General features: G+C 48.1%; 1 protein-coding gene and 1 pseudogene across 2 annotated transcripts; one reads left to right on the top strand and one right to left on the bottom strand.

The window, feature by feature from the left end:
- Positions 1–354: 354 nt before the first annotated feature.
- Positions 355–12,534, bottom strand: GARIN1A (golgi associated RAB2 interactor 1A). 2 transcript variants are annotated; one of them, XM_075557717.1, is made up of 5 exons: positions 12,361–12,534; positions 10,108–10,292; positions 8,537–8,786; positions 4,797–4,873; positions 355–1,895 (listed from the first exon to the last, which is right to left on the bottom strand). In XM_075557717.1, the coding sequence occupies exons 1-5, from the start codon at positions 12,532–12,534 to the stop codon at positions 1,649–1,651; spliced, it is 933 nt and encodes a 310-aa protein (XP_075413832.1). In that variant the 3' UTR covers positions 355–1,648. The 2 variants fall into 2 exon arrangements, with proteins under 2 accessions (XP_075413832.1, XP_075413833.1); XM_075557718.1 differs by having other exon boundaries at positions 12,382–12,534.
- A 7,372-nt stretch (positions 12,535–19,906) lies between these two features.
- On the top strand, positions 19,907–20,758 carry LOC142456571 (peroxiredoxin-like 2A pseudogene; annotated as a pseudogene).
- Positions 20,759–21,542: the final 784 nt, after the last annotated feature.

Genomic DNA, 21,542 nt, shown 5'->3' with positions numbered 1-21,542 from the left:
TTCTTGCAGTAACCTAGCTGAACATGAGGAGCTCCAAACTGCCTTTAACCCCTGCTAGCAGTCAGCCCCGCTTCTCCTCGTCCCTCTCCCGGCTCTCCAAACAAGAGTTTGAGACGTCTCCAAACTCTGCCTGCCCCACCAGCAAGAGATGTCCACTCATTTGTAAGACCTTGAATCAATACCTGCAGCTGTTCTGTCCCCCCCACCCCGTTACCCTGGCAACCTGTCAACAATGCAACAGCCGCACTCTCTCCCCCTTTGAGCCAGCCCACTACCTTGAACTATAAAAGTCATGGAATTTCTTTGTTCTGGATCGAGAGGGTTCCAGGCACTAGCCTACCCTTGGCCCAGGCATTTAATAAAGGCTTTAATTAGTAACAGTGGGGTGGCTGATCTCGCCCCTATACAACACTCTGCTGGTGTCGGCAGTCCCTGGCGTTCTTGTCCCGTAGACTCTGGCCTCCACCCGGCCTCTGTTGTCACATGGCTGCATCCCTGTGTCTCTTCTCTTCCTCTTAGGAAGACGGGAGTCATGTTGGACCCGGGCCCACGGTAGTGACCTCATCCTAGCTTGATTTCACAGCCTATTTCCTAATAAGGTCGCCTTCACAAGTACTGGGGATTAGGACTAAACCAAACTTTTATGAAACACAAATCAACCCTTGACAGTGCTTCCCCCCAGCCCTTCCCTCTAAGGCAGTGGTTCTCAACCCTCCTCATGCCGCGACCCTTTCATACAGTTCCTTATTTTCATCACTACTTCATCACTGTTATTTTGCTACTGTCATGAATTGGGTGACCCCTGTGCAAGCGTTGTTTGACCCCCAAAGGGGTCGCGACCCACAGGTTGAGAACCACTACTCTAAGGCAAGTCCTGCATCTATCTCTCTGGCTCCCTCTCTATTTTCACGGGTATCAGCATGGTGTCTGGCACTCCACAGGCACGCAGTAAAAACTTGTTGAACATTCTGGTGTTACTTTTCAAGTAAACATTCTCTCCTTGTCTCAAGTCTGCCCGACATTCCCCCCTCCGCCCCCAACACCACAGACACCAGGTCTTCTAGGGAACTTCCCGTTGGCCTTGGGTAGGACCAGTCCTCTCAACCAGGGCTCCTGGTGAAGGTTACCATCGTTCTGATCAGAAGTCACGTCTTCATGAGCAGCCAAAGTCTGTGTGACCCACAGTAAGCCTTCGCTTCCACTAGCACAAGAGTGGGGAGGTGGAGGCTCTGTTTCTGGCCCGAGACAGATGGAACAACACAAAGGAGACTCCCAGTGGCCCCACCGTCCGTATACTGGTAGCCATCCTGCCTCTGTTTGCCTCAACACCCACAGGGAGATGAGCCTTACTCAGCTTTGTTTGCCTGGCTGGGGAGTTCACCTAGTAGGCAGAAACTACTTCTTCTTCTTTTTTGACTTATTTTCCCCAAAGAGCCAGCTCCTGCTCCTAACCCTGTCTCCCCTCAGGTCCCTACAGCACGACCTGTTACAATTGCAGCCTCCCCAGGAAGTTTATTGGTGGAAGTATGGAAGGTCCTTGCTGTCAATGCCGTCTGGCCTCTCCCACTTCACTTGGGAGAAGAGCATCATGGGTAGCGGTGGCACTTGCAGGGAAGCCCAGGAGAAGCCACTCTGGTTCAGCTGGCTGTCAGGGTCCCCAGAAGTTCTCCCCCAGGGAACTGGCTACAGGCGCCTCCCATATTTGCTCGTCGGAGTTCTCTTGCTCCCACAGGCTGTGGCTCAAGGCGGCTCTCATGGGTACGTTCGAGATGACTGGAGTCGGCACTGGGGAGGGGGTCTTGCGGTCGCTCTGGCAAAGGTCCATTTCAATGGTCATGCTGTTGTCTCTGTTGGAGGCCAGGGGGTGCAGAGGCATTGATGCAATAGGAGAAAAAAGGGGAGAAAAAATGTTTTAAAATTTAATTTTAAAAACCTCAATTCTAATCCAATCAGGGTGGTCTTGGCTATGAAAATCGACACGATGAGCAGTGATCTATGAAGCCCTGAGGGCCAAAAATGAGAAAAGGAGGGGTAGGCTGGCTCTGCCGAGCTGGATGGAGCAGACACCTTTCCAAACCCTAAGCCCTGCTTTCTTGCTTCAAGAACCTCACGACTGACAACTCAAAAACAAGCTCGGAATCCGCCAATACTCGGAGAACACCCACCAGAGGGGGCACCAGTCTCTAAGTACCAAGACCGGCTTAAACCAGTTCTTCAGAATCGTAACAGCTTCCCCGAAAGTCACAGTCACTTTTTTTGAGTGTGTTTAAACAAAGACAACAAAACAAACCCCAAAATTCTGATGACAAATAGAACATACGCTTATTGTAAAAGGAAAAACAGAGACTGAAGAAACGTAGCCCTGGACCAGTGGTAAATAAACGCCACTGACACTCTTGCCGCTCAAAGACCAATGCTGTTTTTGTGTTGCTTTTTCAATAAAAATAAGTTTGTCATATTGAACTAAAGGCTCGTGGCTAGCAATATGACCACATCACTTAGAAAACCTCATTGCTACAGAACGCCTAGAAATGCTAATTTGGTATTGTAGGCATAACTCTAAATACATTCTTGAACACACACACACACACACACAACCCCAGAAACCCTGAGGGACCAAAACCGAAGAGTCACCTAACGACCAAGAAGCAGGTGTGGGCTGAAGCTGAGGTTGCCCAGAGAGACTTGCCAGTCTCCGTAAGCAGGGCCTTGGGTTGTCATGGCCACAGAGACAGGCGAGGAAGTGGAGGGATGGAGTCTGACTGAGATATTTGCATGCCACCAGGACTGTCGGAGCTGAAAGGCTTGCTGAAAGGCTACCCTAGGAAGAAATCTATCCGGTTCCCCAGGGAAACTCCGTGGTCTCCAGCCAAAGGAACGCGTCTACCACAACTTACATCTCATGCTGGCTAGGGGCTTGCTCTTACACACGGGTCATCACCTCCCAAATTGAGAAATGAATCAGAACTGAACATGCTCTCCTGCGGCATCTGGCAGAAGCAAACCTAGCATGGCTCAGCAGGACCGGCCACCTCAATTCAGGCAAACAGGAGTCCTGCAGATAAAGACTCGTATGGGATCATCAAAACGTACAGCTACCAACGAACAACCACAAGGCCCAAAAGGCATCAGTATCTGGGTGTTGGGAAGCAGACAGAAGCAACAGGATAGAATTCAGTGACTGTAATGCCCATGAGCCCTCTCGGAGGCACCTGTGAAAAGACAGCCTTTGCATGGCGCCCCAACAGACTGGACTGGAAAACACTCCTAAAGGCCAACAAACGATCCTTGAACTAACCACAAGCTTTTCTTTCTTGAAAAAAAAAAAGCCTTCAAATAATCCAAATAATTGTATAAATAGCCATGTAAGAACTGAAATGTGCCCACACGTAGACCTAAACAGGAGAACTTCTAAATCTCAATCTCCCACCATCATCGACAGACACGTGACAGGCCAGCTTCGGGAAAGCGACACCTCTCACCCGGCAAACTCTGACTGGCCTGGACCACGATACCTGCCTTTGGGACTTTCTAAACCAGGCAGGACAGAGCCTCCCCCTAAGGACAAACCACTGCTATGGACTTTGAGCCCAGGTGGAGGAGGAACGGGACCAAAGAAGCAACGAGAAAGAAAACAGCGAGAGCGAGGACCTCGGGAAAGCAGAGGGCCACAAACATCTCACAAAAACAACACCCAAGGGGGCCCTCGGGTTGAGCGACACACTCTAGCCTGAGTTGCCCCTTCTTCCTATAGGCGCAGAGACACCCAATTCCATAAGAATCTCACATCAAAAATCCACAATCCACTGCCGGACCAAGTTCCGTAAGAACGCGCGAGGCACGTTGACTTGGCAGTGAGCACACTGGGGGCGGCGTGGGTAGACGCTGGCACCCGGCCTCGTAAGGCAAGCTGCAAGGAAGGAGGCCGGTGCTGAAAGATGCCAGAGGACACGAAGCAAACTGGAAAGGGCTTATCAATCAGGTGATAGACCTGAGAAAATCATTTTGTGAATTGTAGGAGTTCAAAATGGTGACAAAAACCAAGTCCAAAACGAGAAAGAAGAAGACAAGAACCAGCCCCACAGATAGTGCCTTTAATGGAACGAGATGGATGGGACAAGAGGTTTTTTGTTTTTATTTTTAAGATCATTTTATTGGGGGCTCTTCTAGCTCTTCTAGCAATGCATACATCAATTGTATCAAGCACATTTGTACATATGTTGCCATCATCGTTTTCCAAACATTTACTTTCTATTTGAGCCCATGGTATCAGCACCTCTTTTTTCCCTCTCTGCCCTCCACTCCCACCCTTGTGACCCCTTGATAAATTAGACATTATTATTATTATTTTCATATCTTACACCAACCGCTGTCTCCCTTCACCCACATTTCTGTTGTTTGTCCCCCTGGGGTGGGGGTGGGGGTATGGGGGGGGTTATGGGTTGATTATTGTGCTTGGTTCTCCCTTCCTCCCCTTATTCCCCCACCTTCTCCCTCCCTTCCTGGTATTGCTACTCCCATTTCTGTTCCTGAGGGATTTATCTGTCCTGGATTCCGTGTGTCCTGAGCTCTTTTCTGTACCAGTTCAAAGTATGGACAGTATAGAAGAGTCTTAGCATTGAGGTAGCCAGTCGTACCAACCTCCCAAATACAAACACAACAACAACAACCACAACAAAGGAGGATAAACCACACCAATGCAAACAAACCATGGCCTTGCTGTGGGGAAAGGGTGCCTGCTAGAATGCCGGGGTACTCACATGACGGCCGGGAGCGGCTCTGAGAATGGCAGGGAACTCCCACTGGTCTGCTCTGCCTTTAGCAGCCTGAGGTTTTCACTGGGCTGGGAAGACGGCAGGAGGCTGCTTTCAGTCTGTGCGGAGAAATTCAGAGCCGGGTTACTAGGTTTTCTCACTCGTGCTTGGCCTCCCGGGAGCCTCCCGGGAGCAGAACTTTGAAAGAACTCTTGGAGTCATGCCTGGGTTGTGTGGATGGATTGGTTTGTGGCCCCCTCCCCTAAACCCGCATTGAGTGCCTCTCCCTTGTACCAGGGGAATGTAATCCTCTTTGGAAATACAAGTCCTGGATTATGAACTCACGACGGAGTGCTGAGTTGACTGTTCAAACCCATCCAGAGGCACCTCAGAAGAAAGGCCTGGAAGGGCCTTGAAGCCCCTATGGAGTGCAGCCCCAGGAGGTCAGCAGGGGTCGGAATGAACTTGGCATTTGCTTTGGAGTTTGTGTTGCCCGTGGATGAGATATTGCTTGAAAACAGAGCTTTTTCTCATGTGATGGTATTAAATTCCAACCCGTGTCAGGTGGGTCCTCATCCCAATCACTTCTATATTATGTGGGGGTGGGGGGGCAGGGTGGGGAACAGGCATAGAAGCACACACATGGACGGTAAGGATCATCAACAAGCCAAGACATGCCAAGGAACCAAGGAGCCATGTGGTCTACTGACAAGAAAGGACCCCACACAGCTAAGGTCCTCCCCAGTTTGGACATTCAGCCCCAGAACGATGAGCAAATGAAGTTCTGTTCTTTAAAGCCTCCCACGTGTGGCATTTGGTTCCAGCAGACCCAGGGAAGGAGGACACTGGGTTTCACAGTGGAGCCCTGGGAACCCGGTCCTGGAACATTAGGCCCCAGAATTAACAGACCCCAAATAAGGCCCCAGGCAGGAGCCTGTCCTCTTCATGATGAGCTGCTGGGGCTCCTTTGAAGCATAAGGGCTGAACGTTAGGAACCAGTACAGGCAGGTTAGAGAACCAGTGGTCCATCAATGTGCTGGATTTTAAAATTGGTAGTAAGGCAGTTAAAGCATATAACTTGCATGATAGGAGGGGACTGTTTACATCTTGAAATCTGAAGGCTTCACGCCACCCCGTCTCGCAAGTGCTTCCTTTCCATCGTCCACACCGAGCAGTTCCAGGGAAGGCCTTGTGTGTGCCCAACAATGCCTTCCATCAACTGTAACCCACACCCGTTGCACTGAGTCCAGTCCAAGTCATGGTGGTACTGCAGGTCAGAGTATCCTGCCCCTGAGGGTTTCCGGGCTGTAAATCTTTGCAGAAGCAGGCCCAGGAAATCGCCAACCATTCGGTTAGCAACCAGTGGTTCCACCCCCGTGCCACACAGGCTCCGGAAGGGTAAAGCCCAACTCCTTTGGGAAATAGGTTGTGAGAGAATTGCAATCAATTGGCATGCTGGAGGCAAAAGAGCTTTCTTTGCTTGATAAGTCAATTTAGAAAAACACAAGAAGGCCAATGGAAAGACGGTCAAAGAACACTTTCACCAAACTCACTGTCCTTTGGTGGATTCCCACACGCAGCGAGCCCACGGGACAGAGGAGAACTGTCCCTGTGGATCTTCTAGGACGCAGGCAGTCTCATTTTCCTTCTGCTCAGAAAACACAGATGATGCAATAGAAAGAGCGCATTGATACAGATATGGATAGAAATGGTCAAATCCATTGGAAACCAAATAAATATCCCTTCTTACCTAGCACAATGAGAACACTGATCAAAAACTGCATATTGCTCAACACGATAAAGATCCAGTGATAAAGATGTTCACATTCCTGGTGCCAGGACCCTACTTTCATGCAGAGAAAGCATGTTTTGCCACCTGCAACTTCCCTTCAAGGTATTCAGTCAGGACACGATGCTAATTTTTTAACATGTTGCATAGATGGCATGCTTATGAAAATGCCCTAAGAGAGGGCAAAGTTGACCAGAAAAAGACAACGCGGGACTATCTATGTGAAAAGAATGGTGTATTCAGTCTGACAACAAGCATCAAGGCCCTCAAGCCTGTTCATGCCCTTTGAACTACGAATCCTACTTTCGGAAATTGTGCCAGAGGGATCACCACAAATGTGGCACAATGTAAGAAGCTTTCAAAAAGTTCCCGGAGATGTGGGATGGAAAGATAATGGAATTTCCCCCATGAACTTTTTGAAGCCCCTTCATATGTAAACGCTTGTGTGAAGCATTATGTAGGATGAGAACAAATCACAAACAACCCTGCATTTCTAATCTTTGGCGAGAGCGGTTCAGTATCTTAATTCACTCATGCAATTGAGTTGTCTGATACGTGCAAAGAGCTTTCGACAGGCAGGCCAAAACAAACCCAACCTACTGCCACAGGGTCAATGCTGCCTCATTGCAGCCCTGTAGGACCAAATAGAACTACTTCCTAGGGTTTCTGAGGCACCCTAGGAGCACACAGCCTTCTCTTTCCCCTGAGGAGCAGTTGATGGTTTGATCACCGACCATTAGCAACCCAATGGCTAACCCACTAAGCCACCAGGCCCTTAACAGACAGAAAAGTGCTTAAAATAGAAGATGGGAAAAGCAGCCATCAGAAATGTATGCAGATGTGATGTCTTCACGTATGCAGGTCAACATTCAGTGTGGCTCTGATCAGAGCTATTGGCAGTGGTGACTGGGCACCATCTAGTTCTTCTGGTCTCAAGGAAGATGAATCGATGGCTCTTGTAGGCAATTAGCCCTGTACACTACTTTCTCCTCTGAGACTTTGGCTTCCATCTTTCTCTTTTGGCCCCTAATGAGTATAGAATCTATAGACCAAGAGTTGTATACTATATGGCTGTGTTTAAAGATGACCCACCTAACTTGAATGTAGATCATGAACTTCGTGATGCCTATTGATTGAGATGTCCCATGAGATTACCTCAGACTCTTTTTAAAAACCTTTTATTGTGAATTAGTTGGTGGTTTATGTTCCAGATCATCATCTTTGTATTCAGCAACTTATCCACCCTCACAATAGCTTGGCCTGCTCCTGCTCTTTTCTCCTCTTCCCCCTTTTGTGGGATATAATCTCCCCTTCACCCAAGTGAATGCCCTTTGCCCTCTAGCCTCCTGCTTCCCCCTTCCTTCCCTTGCCCTCCTCCCCCACCCCATGTTTATATCAAAGTCTGTTTCTCATCGTATGAAAACCTTTATCTTGATGTTTTTTTCTTGTATAAAGTGGACATGTACAATACCTGTCCTTTTGTGGTTGAGTGACCTCACTCAGCATCATGTCCTTTAAACTGATCCAAGTCATGTGGTGTCTCTCTCTTTTTTTTAGGATTAGGGTTAGTTTTAGGGTTAGGGTTTGTGTTAGACTTAGGGTTAGGATTAGGGTTATTCTTAGGGTTAGGGTTAGGTTTAGAATTAGTCTTAGGGCTAGGGGTAGGGGCAGGGTTACAGTTAGGGTTTTATTTAGGGTTAGGGTTAGGGTTAGTGTTAGACTTAAGTTTAACTTTAGGTTGAGGGTTAATGTTTGTGTGAGGCTTAGGGTTAGCATTAGGCCTAAGGTTAGTTTCAGGGTTAATGTTAGGCTTAGATTTAAGGTTGGTTTTAGAGTTACATTTAGTTATATTTAAGGTTGGTTTTAGAGTTACATTTAGGACTAGGGTTGGTGTTAGATTTAGGACTGGGTTAGGGTTCTCTGCCATGACTCTGGAGTGATGCTCCATTCCCACTGGACATTTCTGCCAAATATGGAGGAGGGACCCACTTACTGTTGAATCGGTGGAGCTGCTGGACACCTTGGGTACCAGACAATGAGTGAATTGGATCCGGGGGTCTTTGGTGGTGATGGACAGGCCCTTTTGCAGAATTTTCACCAAACGGACCCAGAACTGGAACACAGCCTCAGGGTGTTTGTCGTGGAGCTTCAGGTAGTAGATCTTCTCCGTTACTGTCCTCACCCTCAGGATGCGCTGATGTCGGTCACAGACCTGCAGCTCCACATACTTCAGGGGCAGAACCCTGCACACGAGTGGGAAACCCGCGGCATGACTCAGGATTTGACTCAGCCTTGTTGGCGCCTATCTAGAGCCAAGAGCCTGACTCTGCTCACCCGCCTCCCCCTCTGCTCAGAGGGGGACCCCAGGGAGAACGCTCGGGAACCTCCAGGACTCACTTCTTATTAAAGATTAAGGAGCGGCTAATTCAATAGTCTGCCCACATCCATGACCATGGCTAACAGTTGGGCGATAGTGATCTCATGTCATCGTCCAACAACTTGTTGATGAAGGAAGAGGGAGAATTCATTCCGTTTCCCTGGTTGGGAAACAGGGGCTCAGAAGAGCTAAGTGATTTGCCCAAGTTGGATCTCAGTAAGAGAAGCGACGGAGGGTTTCGGACTCTTCTTCCTGGTCTCTCTCTGCTATCTCTTAGGACGTTTCTGTACACCACCACTGGGTTATCAGGGCCCAGAGAGGAGGGACTCTCTGCCTTCTGTCTCCTCAGTGTCGAATATCTGTTATTTTATATTTCAACGCCTCAAGATCCGGGGCGACTCTCACCTTCTGCACCTTTTCTTTGGAAACGCTCTAGAGCAGCGGTTCTCAACCTTCCTCATGCCTCCGCAAACCTTTCATACAGTTCCTCATGTGGTGGTGACCCCCAACCCTAAAATTATTTTCATTGCTACTTCATCACAGTCATGTTGATACTGTTATGAATTGGGCATGACCCCTGTGAAAGGGTTGTTTGACCCCCCCAAAGGGGTCTCGATCCACAGGTTGAGAACCGCTGCCCTAGACTATTTCGTCAATATAGTCTGGAGTCTATGTACTTGATCGACACAATCAATGTAAACTGAGCTCTCTAAGATCCTTGGAAACTAGACTCTCCCAAAGCAGACCGGTGCACCCTGCTCTAGCTCCAGCTCCAAGCACAGTGTTCAGTGAATTACTCACTGTCATCGAGTTGATTCCAATTCATAGTGGCCCGACAGGACAGGGTAGAACCGCCCCTGGGGCTTTCCAAGACTGGAACTGCTTATGGGAGTTGAAGGCTCTGCCTTTCTTCCTCAGAGCAGCTGGTGGTTTTGAACTGCTGCCCTTTCAAATCACAGGCCAAGAGGCAACCACGACACGGCCAGGGCCCCTTCAGCCCAGGAGGAGTGGCTAAATAAAATGTGTTGAACGAAGGAATTCCTTCTACACAGCGCATTCCCTAAAGAGCTCTGCCCTTCCTTTTTTATCTAAGACCCAACTGCAAAGCAATGCAGACCAGTCAGGTGCCCCGCCCCCTCAGGGTCCCCGCCCCCCCGCCCCCACCCCAGCCTTAAGCCTTTCTTTACCTGTTGAGAGTGATGACTGGAGCATCCGCAGGTTTTCTCCAGGGGGAAAAAGGACTCCGGGACCAGGTGACCTTGGCCATTAGGAGGATGTTGGGCAGTGGCAGGGAGGGCACAGAGGAGGTCACCCCAAGGACCATGGTAGTAAACCCTCCGGAGACAATCGTCCATTTCTCAGGCTTAGTGACCTAGAAACCAGCCCCCAGGCAGCCGAGTCAAAGAGAGGCAAAAACAAAGGCGGAAGGATGAGGGGGCCTGCAGAGGGACTAGATCTCCTCGGTGACACGCGTGGAGCCCCTGTGCCTCTTACAAGTGGGCAGCACACGGGGTGGGGCTGTGACCTATTAGCCATCCTTTCTGGTGGTGGCCCCCAAGACACCCCTAAGCTCATGGTGTCCTCTGCATTCCCTGACTGAATGCAGATGCACCAGTACCAAAGTCCAGGGGGCATTGCGACTTCCCTCCCCCTGTGTGGGGGGCATTTTGACTTCCCTCCCCCAGTGGGGGGGCATTGAGACTTCTCTCCCCCCGTGTGGGTGGCATTGAGACTTCCCTCCCCCAGTGTTGGGGAGGAAAGGCCAGGTCCTTTCGAAGGACCTGGAGGAAAAGTTGTACAGAGAAAGTTCCAGAAGGGGTGGGGATCGAGGCAAGAGCTGATGTAAGGTCCAGATGACCCACTTGGAGGGGGATTTGGGCACTTCCCCAGGATGAGGGGGTTGGGGGACTGTTGGACCCTTTTGATGTCCTCCCATCCCCACAATGGCATGCTGGGACAGGAGGATGGGACGTTTTGGCTAAGACTCTCCTCACTGTGCAGGTAGTGGAGAAGCACTGGAACACAACCTCTGTAGAGCCACAAAGGCCCATCAGAGTAAGGGCCATATGAGGGTGACCCAACGTCCCCAAGACGAGGGAGCCGCCTTCCAGTGCAAGGTCCCGGCCTGGCCTCCAGTGAGGAGGAGAGCTCGTCTAAAGGAATGAACTTCATATCCACCACATAGCGCAGGCAGTCCATGGGTGTTGGTGATGGTTCAAGTCCTTGCCTGCTGGAGGGGTGAGTGTTCTCCCAGGGGTGTCTTAGAAGAAAGGCCTGGCGATTTACTCCTGAAACAGCAGCCAGTCTTCCGCTGGCACACCTGGGTGCCCATGAGTCGGCGTCAACCCAATGACAATAGGCTGTTTTTCCATGGAGTATAGGGACAGGCTGGGCACTTGGAGGGAGGGAGGTGGCCCGTTGGTAAGACTGGATACATGTAAAAATGACCCCTCTCGGTGACCAGTGGCGTCAGGCTTCCCGCAGCCCCCAAGGTTCACCCCCACCCCTCAGAGCATCACTCTTCTGGGGGCTGGGAGAACTGAGCAGGGCCAACGTGCTCGGCGGGGGGGAGGGGGGGCTTGATTGTAACCAGCTCGGAGAGAGGGCATTGGGTTCAGAGCAGGGATTCCCTTTAACCATGCCCTTTGGGCCACAGGCCCTGCCCGGGCACTCCCGGACCCTGCTCCAATTGCCCCTTTTGCAATCTACCAGTCTCATCCCTGCGGGAGGCATCCCTGGGTGGCGCCATCACTGAAAGGTGAGTGGTATGAACCCACATACAGAGGTCTTGGGGAGCCCTGGTGGTGTAGTGGGTTATAGGTTGAGCTGCAACCTCAAAGTCGGCATTCAAATTGAAACCACCAGCCGCTCAGTGGGGCAAAGGTGAGGCTTTCTGCTCTCACAAAGATTTACAGCCTCAGAAACTGGCTGGGGCAGTTTTACCTGCTCTCTCCTCTAGGCTTGCTATGAGGAGGAGGAGTCAGAAACGACAAGACACCTTGGAAGTAAGGCCTGGTGGTTCTGTTTCTGAAAGGCCCCTGCCTTGAACACACTATGGGAGGCAGTGCTAATGTGCACACACAGTCTTGTCAGAAGGGCGAATGACTCCGGGACAGAGGGTCTGGATTTGGGAGGCTTCCATCTGCTGCAGGTGCCCCCAGGATGTTGTGGACACAGACTGAGGTGGCCATGCGACCCAGACCCTCTGACTAGGCTAGGTCCATCTAGTCGGTTCTGACTCATAGTGACCCGTCATGCGCCATTGTCACAAGTGCTCCTCTCTTGCAGCCACTGCGTCCGTCCATCTCGTCAAGGGCCCACCTCTGTTTCACTGCCCACTCCGCTTTAACAGGCCACTTAGTGGCTCCTTTCTGCCCCAAGGCTTTCAAAGGGCCCAGCCTCTCTGGCCTATGCCTGGGAGCAGGTTTTGGAAAAGCTGCCCCTGAGCTGCACGAGGGTACCTGGATGAAGTGGCTTTCGAACACCGCCGAGTCGGAGAAGAGGTTGAATTCCGGAGAATGAATCAGTTGACACAGAAGGCCATTTTCCACCCCGAGTTCCACGCCAGGGCCAGGGTCCCGAGTCTCCGGAGGGAGACCCCGAATCTTACTCATTGGTTCTTGGGAAGAAGAGGCTGGCAGTGCATTTCTGGGGCTCCACGCAGGCCCAGCCCACCTCCAAGGTGTTGGTGTGACTGAGGCTCCCAGCCTCCCCCCAGTCCATTTCCCATCCTGAGTATGGAGGGTCTGTGGGCTCACAATGGCTGGAATGACATCAAGGACAAGCAGCATGCAGTTGGCCTCATCTTTTAAACAGAGCCAAGGGTTGTGGGGAGACATCGGGGAGCTGGCCAGATGGTAAGAAGGTTCTCAGAGGAGGGTTTTCAAGCAACTCACAGCTTCTCATCTTCTCCCTCAGGGTGGTGCCTCCCAGAAATACTCTCTCACAAAGCAGAAATTCCCCACCTAAGGCCAAGCCCTTACCAGGACAGAGGAGTTGGGGACCAAAGAAAGCTGTTTATCCAAACTTCCCCTACCTTGTCTCATGAACTAAGGAGCCCTGGGGGGGGGTGTTATTTATTGACCTGCTAACCCCTATGTCAAAGGTTCAAGCCCACCAACTGCTATGATGGAGAAAGATGAGGCTTTCTGCTTCTGTAAAGATTTAACGTCTCAGAAACCCAAAGGGACAGGTCTCCTACAAGGTCACTTTGAGTCAGGTTGTGAGTTTTCTCTCTTGGAATACCTCGAGCCTGTTTTAAATTTCAGATCGTTAACAAAGAGGTTTGGTTAGCAGTGGCCCTGGGCATGCTCAAAATAGATTTCAAGAGCCAATTGGGAAAGTTTTAAGAGGTTTACAAGCTAGTTGTGAAACACCACAAAAAACCAAAGATGCCAACTCATAGCAACCCTCTAGGACAGAGTAGATCTGCCCTTGTGTGTTTCTTAGTTTAATGGAGATTGTAACTGTTTGTGGGAGTAGAAAGCCTTGTCTTTCTCCCAAAGACAAGCTGGTGGTTTTGAACTGCTGCTCTTGTGGATTTTAGCCCAATCTGTAACCGCTAAGTCACCAGTTGAATTCTATTTGTAAACCACAGGCACAATTAAAATTAGATTAGATACTCTTATAATTAAATGAGCTTATAAAAGACCATGGCAATAAATATCTAAAAGCTATCACATATATACATATATATTTATGGTCTGAGGTTATTTGCATCTGTGACGTCTGCCTAGCTACACAATATATTTTAAAATATTTTATTAGGGGCTCACACAACTCTTATCACAATCCATACATACATCAATTGTGTAAAGCACATTTTTACATTCATTGCCCTCATCATTCTCAAAACATTTGTTCTTCACTTAAGCCCCTGGCATCAGCTCCTCATTTTTTTCCCCTTCCTCCCCACTTCCCCCTCCCTCATGAACCCTCGATAATTTATAAATTATTATTTTGTCATATCTTACAGTGTCCAACATCTCCCATAAGCCACTTTTCTGTTGTCCATCCCCCAGGGAGGAGGTTATATGTAGATGCTTGTAATCGGTTCCCCCTTTGCACCCCACCTTCCCTCCATCCTCCCAGTATCACCACTCACACCACTGGTCCTGAGGTATCATCCGTCCTGGATTTCCTGTGTTTCCAGTTCCTATCTGTACCAGTGTACATCCTCGGGTCTAGCCAGATTCGTAAGGTAGAATTGGGATCATGATAGGGGGGGGGGGCGGAGAGGAGGAAGCATTTAGGAACTACAGGAACGTTGTATGTTTCATCATTGCTGCATCGCACCCTGAGTGGCTCGTCTCCTCCCCGCGATCCTTGGGTCTCCACTCTGCACTCCCCTTCATTCACAATGATATGATTTTTTTTTATTCTGATGATGCCTGATACCTGATCCCTTCGACACCTCATGAATGCACAGGCTGGTGTGCTTCTTCCATGTGGGTCATGTTGCTTCTGAGCTAGATGGCCGCTTGTTTACCTTCAAGTCTTTAAGACCCCAAAGGCCATATCTTTTGATAGCCGGGCACCATCAGCTTTCTTCACCACATTTGCTTATGCACCTGCTTTGTCTTCAGCGATCGTGTCAGGAAGGTGGGCATGATGGAATGCCAGTTTAATAGAACAAAGTATTCTTGCATTGAGGGAGTACTTGAGTGGAGGCCCAATGTCCATCTGCTACCTTAATACTATATATATATATATATATATATATATATATATCCCCATAGATCTATTTCCACATCCTAATATATAAATATATTTACATATGTACACGGCTTTACTTAGACTTCTATATATGCCCTTTGCCTCTTAGGTCTTTCCTCTATTTCCTTTGACATTCCTCTTGTCCCACTATCATGTTCAGCCTTCATTTGGGTTTCAGTAATTCCTCTCGGTTACATTACCCTTGGTTACGCCTTACCAGGCCTCCTACATCCTCTGCACCACTGATTTGGATCACTTGTTATTCTCTTGTTCCTGGGTTTGTTAACACCACTTCCTTTCCCCCAAGCTACACAACATTAAAGCGCAAACTTGTGCACGCTTTTTCCCGGTGTGTGTCCAGTAGGTTTATGTTGGTAGCTAGCTTGAAATACACCATGTTGAAATAATTTACACCCTGGCAATCAAATATTACAAATCAGGGAATGGTTTATCATTTTATTGACTCTCTAGACCACACCACCTGCCATCGAGTAGATTCTGATTCATAGTGGCCCTATCTGCATAGGGTTTCTGGGACGATAATTCTTTATGGGAGCAGACAATCTCATCATTCTCCCTTGGAGGGGCTGTTAAGTTGGCCCCCCACCTTGCAGTCAGCAACCTAATATCTAACCCACTACATGAGAGAATAATTGTTGGTTGTTTAAAGCTAGCTTTAGGAGCAATTTCTACAAGTAGACCACTGACACACTAAAAAAAGAAAAGATGAAACTTTACCATCATGGCCACTAACCAGACTAAACGGCTTTAAAAGAGGGAGAGGTTTCCATAAGAAGGGAAGTGGGAGCTGGTATCTCTTTCAATTACAGAATGAGAGTCTGCATTTCCTCACGAGCACGTTTAGCTCATTTCCAGTAGATATTGCCTTGCTTTCCTGAATTCTTTTTTCGTTCCCACGGACCTAATATCCAGAAAACTTGAGATTGCATTTATTTATATCATATTTTATTTGCTAAACAATCTTATGAGTATCATGATCTCCAGTATAGAATCCCTTATGAATCCAAATTGGCAGCCACGAACAACATAAAAGCATCTACTTTGATCAATGATCTAATTTCACATGTCATCATGCACTTGAAATTAAAAACAAACGAACAAACAGGAGAGTCCAATATTCCACAATATAGAAATGCCTTCATGGATGGATACGTTCTGGAAAGAAACATACGGCTAAGAGTAAGTAGGACAGCAAGATGGCACCCAGGTAAGCAGCCCATACTGGGAGCTCCGGGGTGATCAGTGAGCCCCCTAATCCCCCTGGCCTGGTTGCCACACCTGAGTCACCCATAGTCGTGGTTGTACCACCACACACCTGCTGTCCACCGCAGCACTCCCCTAGGGAAGGTACTCCCTTCTTCCATAGTTCACCTCTCTCCCACCGCCAAGGCCAGGTCCTTCCCACCACCCACCCGGGGCTCCAGGGGCCAACTTGAAGCACACCTGCAGTAAGTTTGGTCACCTGCAGCTCCTGGGGTCTCCACACCATTGCCTGAGACACAGCTGTGTCTCCCATGCCCGCAGGGTGCAGTGCTGGTCACGTCCCTGGCAGTGCAGCTCAGCACTGCCCCAGCCAATCCCAGCAGAGTGGAGCACTGGAGAGTACGTTCTTGGTACCGAAGGCATCCTCCTCCCACAGCTAGCCTCACTCCAGAACCCAGGGGATCAGCGACCTGGTCCCTGGGGCTCCTGAGCCCACTCTGGTCACACTACTTCAGACCCCAATGTGGCCACCATCCAGTGATTTCCCCCCACCCACCTTATCGCTGCACCTGGAGCCAGCCAGCAGTCATATTGAGTTCCCCACAACTGCAGCTGGACCCCCACATGGTAACAGTCTGCCCGCTGCACTCTCCACCGTGAGCTGGTCCTTCCCACCACCTACCCGTGGCCCCAGTGGCTGTGGCTAAACCCTTTCTGTAGTCGCCTGCAGGAATTTTAATCACCTGAAGCTGTGGCACATCTCCCCAACATTGCACGACATCCCCCACAACCCCATGGCAGCAGCAGCTCCTCTCCTCCCACCACCCAAACAGCAGCACCATGTCCCACACCTGAGTGGCACACCCCACCCACAGCAACGACACCTGCCCCTGCAGGTGCCCAGCACCCCCACCCTGTGGAGGTTTTCCCCTGTCATCTGCACCAGCGGCATTGGGGTTGTCCCCACCTTCTCTCAGCACCCCTTCCAGTGGCAGTGAGATCTCCTCCGCTGTTGTCTTCTATTAGGTGCCTTAAAAAAAGGCAGCAAATCGTGGCCTGATAGCCCAGACCAACCCCGCCCCCCCAGGGGCATATATACAGTCATCAGCCTCACCCCAGTCTCTGAAGCCCCTCATCATTGTTGGCCACTGAGTCATCACAGCACCCTGCCCACACAGCAGTCCGACCCACCACCATAGTAGGCTACAGGCATCCCTCAAAAACACTCTTACCAGTCACACAGAGAAAGAACCTAGGACCCTTTGGTCTCCCCAGTTCTACTAAAATGTCATGCAGACACCAACATACCGCAATACCCCCAACAAGAAAACAAGAAAGACAAAACACAACAGCAGAGTTAAGAATGCTAATAGAAAAATCAGACATGGGTCTGCCACAAAAAGAAATCTTCAGAAGGCTGCTTGAAGTAATACAGGAGATGAGGGAAACAACACAGAATAAGGGCACAATGATAGAGGAGATGAAGCCCACAATAGAGGGGATGAAGTCTACTCAACAAAGGGAAATACAGGAACTAATGGATGAGGCAAGAGAAGCTACACACAAGATCACAGATCTCACAAACAGACTAGAGGAGGCAGAGAATTGTACCAGTGATTTCAAGACATTGAGGTAGACTTCAGCAAATGAGAAAGACAGTCAAACAAGATAATAAAAGAGGCAGAAGAGAGCCTGAGATCAATAACAGATGCTATTAAGAGAAACAATATTCGAATAATAGGTCTACCAGAACAAGACACAACAAAGAAGCTAACAGCTAAATTAGCAAGGGAATTTCTGGATGAAAACTTTCCCACCTGAATGAATGAGAACCAGACACTCAAACAGGAAGCAGAGAGGACACCAATTAGACTAAACTCCAAGAAGAACTCACCAAGGCATATAATAGTTAAATTGTCCAACTTCGAGGAAAAAGAAAATGTTAAGAGCAGCATGAGAAAGAAAGGTGGTCACATACAATGGCATGCAGGTAAGAATATGCTCAGACCTATCAGCAGAAACCATGAAGAGGAAAATTGAGTGTAGTTATATCTTCCAAAACCTGAAAGGAAAAAACAAAACACTTGTCCAAGAATACTCTACAAAAAAAAAAAGAATACCATGCCAATTTATCTATTAAGCTAGAAGGAGAGATAAGGGTCTTCCAAGACAAGGAAAAACGCAAGGAATACACTGTAAGACACCCAACCTTGTAGATAATCCTTGCTGACTCACTATAGTCAGAAGACCAACATCCACCAAGCACAAGCAGGAGACCACCATATAGCCAACTCCATCCAGAAGCCAATGTGACAATAAAAATTACCAAGATAACATAGCCTCAGAGGGAAAAGAAAGCAAGAATGAAGTCCCACACACAAACACAGCACCCTGAGATGAAGGGAGACAGGAAAACACCCAACATAAAAGGCACAAGATGACAGCAATGAATGTGATAATAACTCAATGTCAACGGTCTCAATTCATGCACTAAAAGAAAAAGGCTAGCAGACTGGCTCAGAAAACATAACCCATCAATCTGTTGCCTGGAACAGACACATCTAAGCTCGCAGACAAAAATAAACTAAGAAGAAAAGGTTGGTGGAAAATATAGGAGGCAAACAACAACTTATAAAGAGCAGGGGTTGTAATCCTAATCTCCGACAAAATTGTCCTCAAGGTGTAAACCATACAAGAGACAAGGAGGGGCACTATATAATGCTCAAAGGATCAGTAAACCAGCAACCAGTGAGCATAATAAATGCACATGTGTCCAATGAGAGACCTGCAAAATTGGTCAAACAAACTATTCAAGAGATGAGAAAATAAATCACAGATTCAACAATCATAGTAGGTGACTTTAATACACTGCTATCAGAGAAAGACAGATCACTGGGAAAGAAGCTCAGCAAGGAGGCTACAGAGCTAACACTATAGTTAGGCAACTGGATCTGATAGACACATATAGAGCTTTCCATCCAAATGCAAAATAATTCACATTCTTTTCAAATGCTCAAGACTCATTTTTGAAAATAGACCGCATGCTGGGACACAAGTCGAGCCTGAATAAATTCAAACAGATAGAGATTACTCTACTGTCCTCCTTGGATCACCACACCATAAAGCTGGAGATTAATAAAAAGATGACCAGAAAAACAAGGGCAAACAATTGGAGGATGAATAACGATCTTTTGCGACAAGAATGGGCACTGGCCCAGATTAGAGAGGAGTTTAAGAAGTTTCTAGAAACTAATGAGGATGCTTCAATGTATCAGAACTTATGGGATACTGTGAAAGCAGTTATCAAAGGTAGCTTGATATCACTAAGTGTATATATGAAAAAGGAAGAGAGCCTTCTGGCGGATACGCTATTACAAGACCTCCAGCAACTAGAACAGAGTCAGCAGAACAACCCCTCTACTAGTGGGAAGACAAGAAACTTATTCAAAAGATGAATGCAGCAAAAAGCTGGTTCTTTGAAAGGATCAAGAGAATCGACAGACCACAGGCAAACCTAACCAAGGAAAGGAAGGCATAATCATCAATAGCCAGGATGAGGGCTGAAACAGGGGACATCACAACAGACTCCAACTAGATTAAAAGATGATCACAAAGTACGATGAAAGTCTGTATTCTAATGAATTCAACAATGTGGAAGACATGGATAAATACTTGGAAAAACAATCCCTTCCTGGACTGTCCCAGATAGAGGTCAAGAACCTCAACAGACCCATGGCAAAAGTAGAAAGATATGGTTATCCAAAAGCTACCAACCAAAAAAGCTCCTGGACTAGGCGGCTTCACAGGATAATTTTAATGAACATTCAGGGAAGAGTTGGCATTGATCCTCCACTTATTATTCCAGAGCATAGAAAAGGATGGCAAACTCCCAAACTGATTTTATGGAGCCAGTATAACTTTGATACTCACAGGAATAGAGAACTACAGACTGATATCTCTAATGAACATAGATGCAAAAGTCCTTAAGAAGATATTGGCTAGAGAAGGCAGGTCCCTCGGGCCCGAGGTGACTGCGGCTCCGGGGCCCTTGCGAGGCACGAGGCGTGCGCTGCGGCGGGGTGGGCTGCGGCACACAGGATCTGGGTTTCTTCGCCATGGGAGTGTGGTCCATCGGTGCAGGGGCTCTGGGGGCTGCAGCCGTGGCCCTGCTCCTGGCCAACACAGACCTCTTTCTGTCCAAGTCGCAAGAGGCTTCGCTGGAGTACCTCAAAGGCATAGATCTGAAAACGCTGGGGAAGGAACCTAGGACTTTCAAAGCAAAGGAGCTCTGGGCGAAGAACGGCGCTGTGATCACGGCTGTGCGCCGGCCGGGCTGTTTCCTCTGTGGAGAGGAGGCCGCAGACCTGTCCTCTCTGAAGACCAAGTTGGATGAGCTGGGTGTCCCCCTCTACGCAGTGGTGAAGGAGCACGTCAGGACTGAAGTGGAGGACTTCCAGCCGTATTTCAAAGGAGAAGTCTTCCTGGATGAAAATAAGAAATTTTACGGACCCGAAAGGCGCAAGATGATGTTTATGGGATTTGTCCGTCTGGGTGTCTGGTACAACTTCTTCCGGGCCCGGAACAGAGGCTTCTCTGGAAACCTGGAAGGCGAAGGCTTTATCCTCGGAGGAGTTTTTGTGGTGGGATCGGGAAAGCAGGGCATTCTTCTTGAGCACCGAGAGAAGGAGTTTGGAGACAAAGTAAACCCACTGTCTGTTCTGGAAGCTGCTAGGAAAATCAAGCCACAGACCTTCGCCCCGCAGGAAAAATGATCTTGTTGAAACAGCCCAGCTCAGGGATCACTGGGGCACTCACTTGTGTTCTTAGGAACTCGTGTTCCTGAGGAGCTAGAAAAGTATCCGTACCTTATTCCCAGCATGGACTCTTAATGTAATTTACAGGTGTCATCTGTTTAGGCCCCAAAGGCAAAATAGTTCCCAAGATAAGACTGACAAAAATCTAAGAAAGTGGTGAGGGTTACTTCAGCTACACCCTGAAAAATAGGAGGCTTAAAAAGTTGACTACGGCACAGCCTTACAGATGCACATTGTGTCTGAGTGCTGTCCATTCGAAATCAGAATATGGTTTTGGGCTTGTGTTTTATATTACTGACTTATTACAGAACACACGCATGATGAAATTAATGTGCTTCAGTATCATTTGATAAAGACAGATTATAAAGTAAAATTTATTTTTTCACTGTTTCCGTTCTTAACTTCAGAGGTTATCATTCTAGAAGAAATGACACCTCAGAATCATGCCTTTTAAGATCACGGGTTTTTCTGATAAAACAATAAAACTGTTTACCATTAAAAAAAAGAAGAAGAAGATATTGGCTAATAGAATACAAAAATATATAAAACATATCATCCACCATGATCAGGTAGGATTCATTCCAGGGAAGCAGGGATGGTTTAACATTTGAAAATCCATCAATATTAAACACCACATTGATAAGAAAATGTATAAGAATCACATGATAATATCGATAGATGCAGAAAAAGCATTTGACAACACCAAATACCCATTCCTAATTAAGAACTCAAGAAGATAGGAATGGGAGGAAAATTCCTCAAGTTAATATAAGCAATTTATGAAAAACCAACAGCCAATATCATAGTCAATAGGGAAAAGATAAAAACAATCCCACTGAAAAAGGGTACAAGACAAGGATGTCCCTTGT

Source organism: Tenrec ecaudatus, chromosome 9 (genome assembly GCF_050624435.1).
Source record: "Tenrec ecaudatus isolate mTenEca1 chromosome 9, mTenEca1.hap1, whole genome shotgun sequence".
Taxonomy (NCBI): Eukaryota; Metazoa; Chordata; class Mammalia; order Afrosoricida; family Tenrecidae; genus Tenrec; species Tenrec ecaudatus.
Note: the sequence above shows the minus strand (reverse complement) of the source record. Positions and strands in the feature narration are given on the sequence as shown.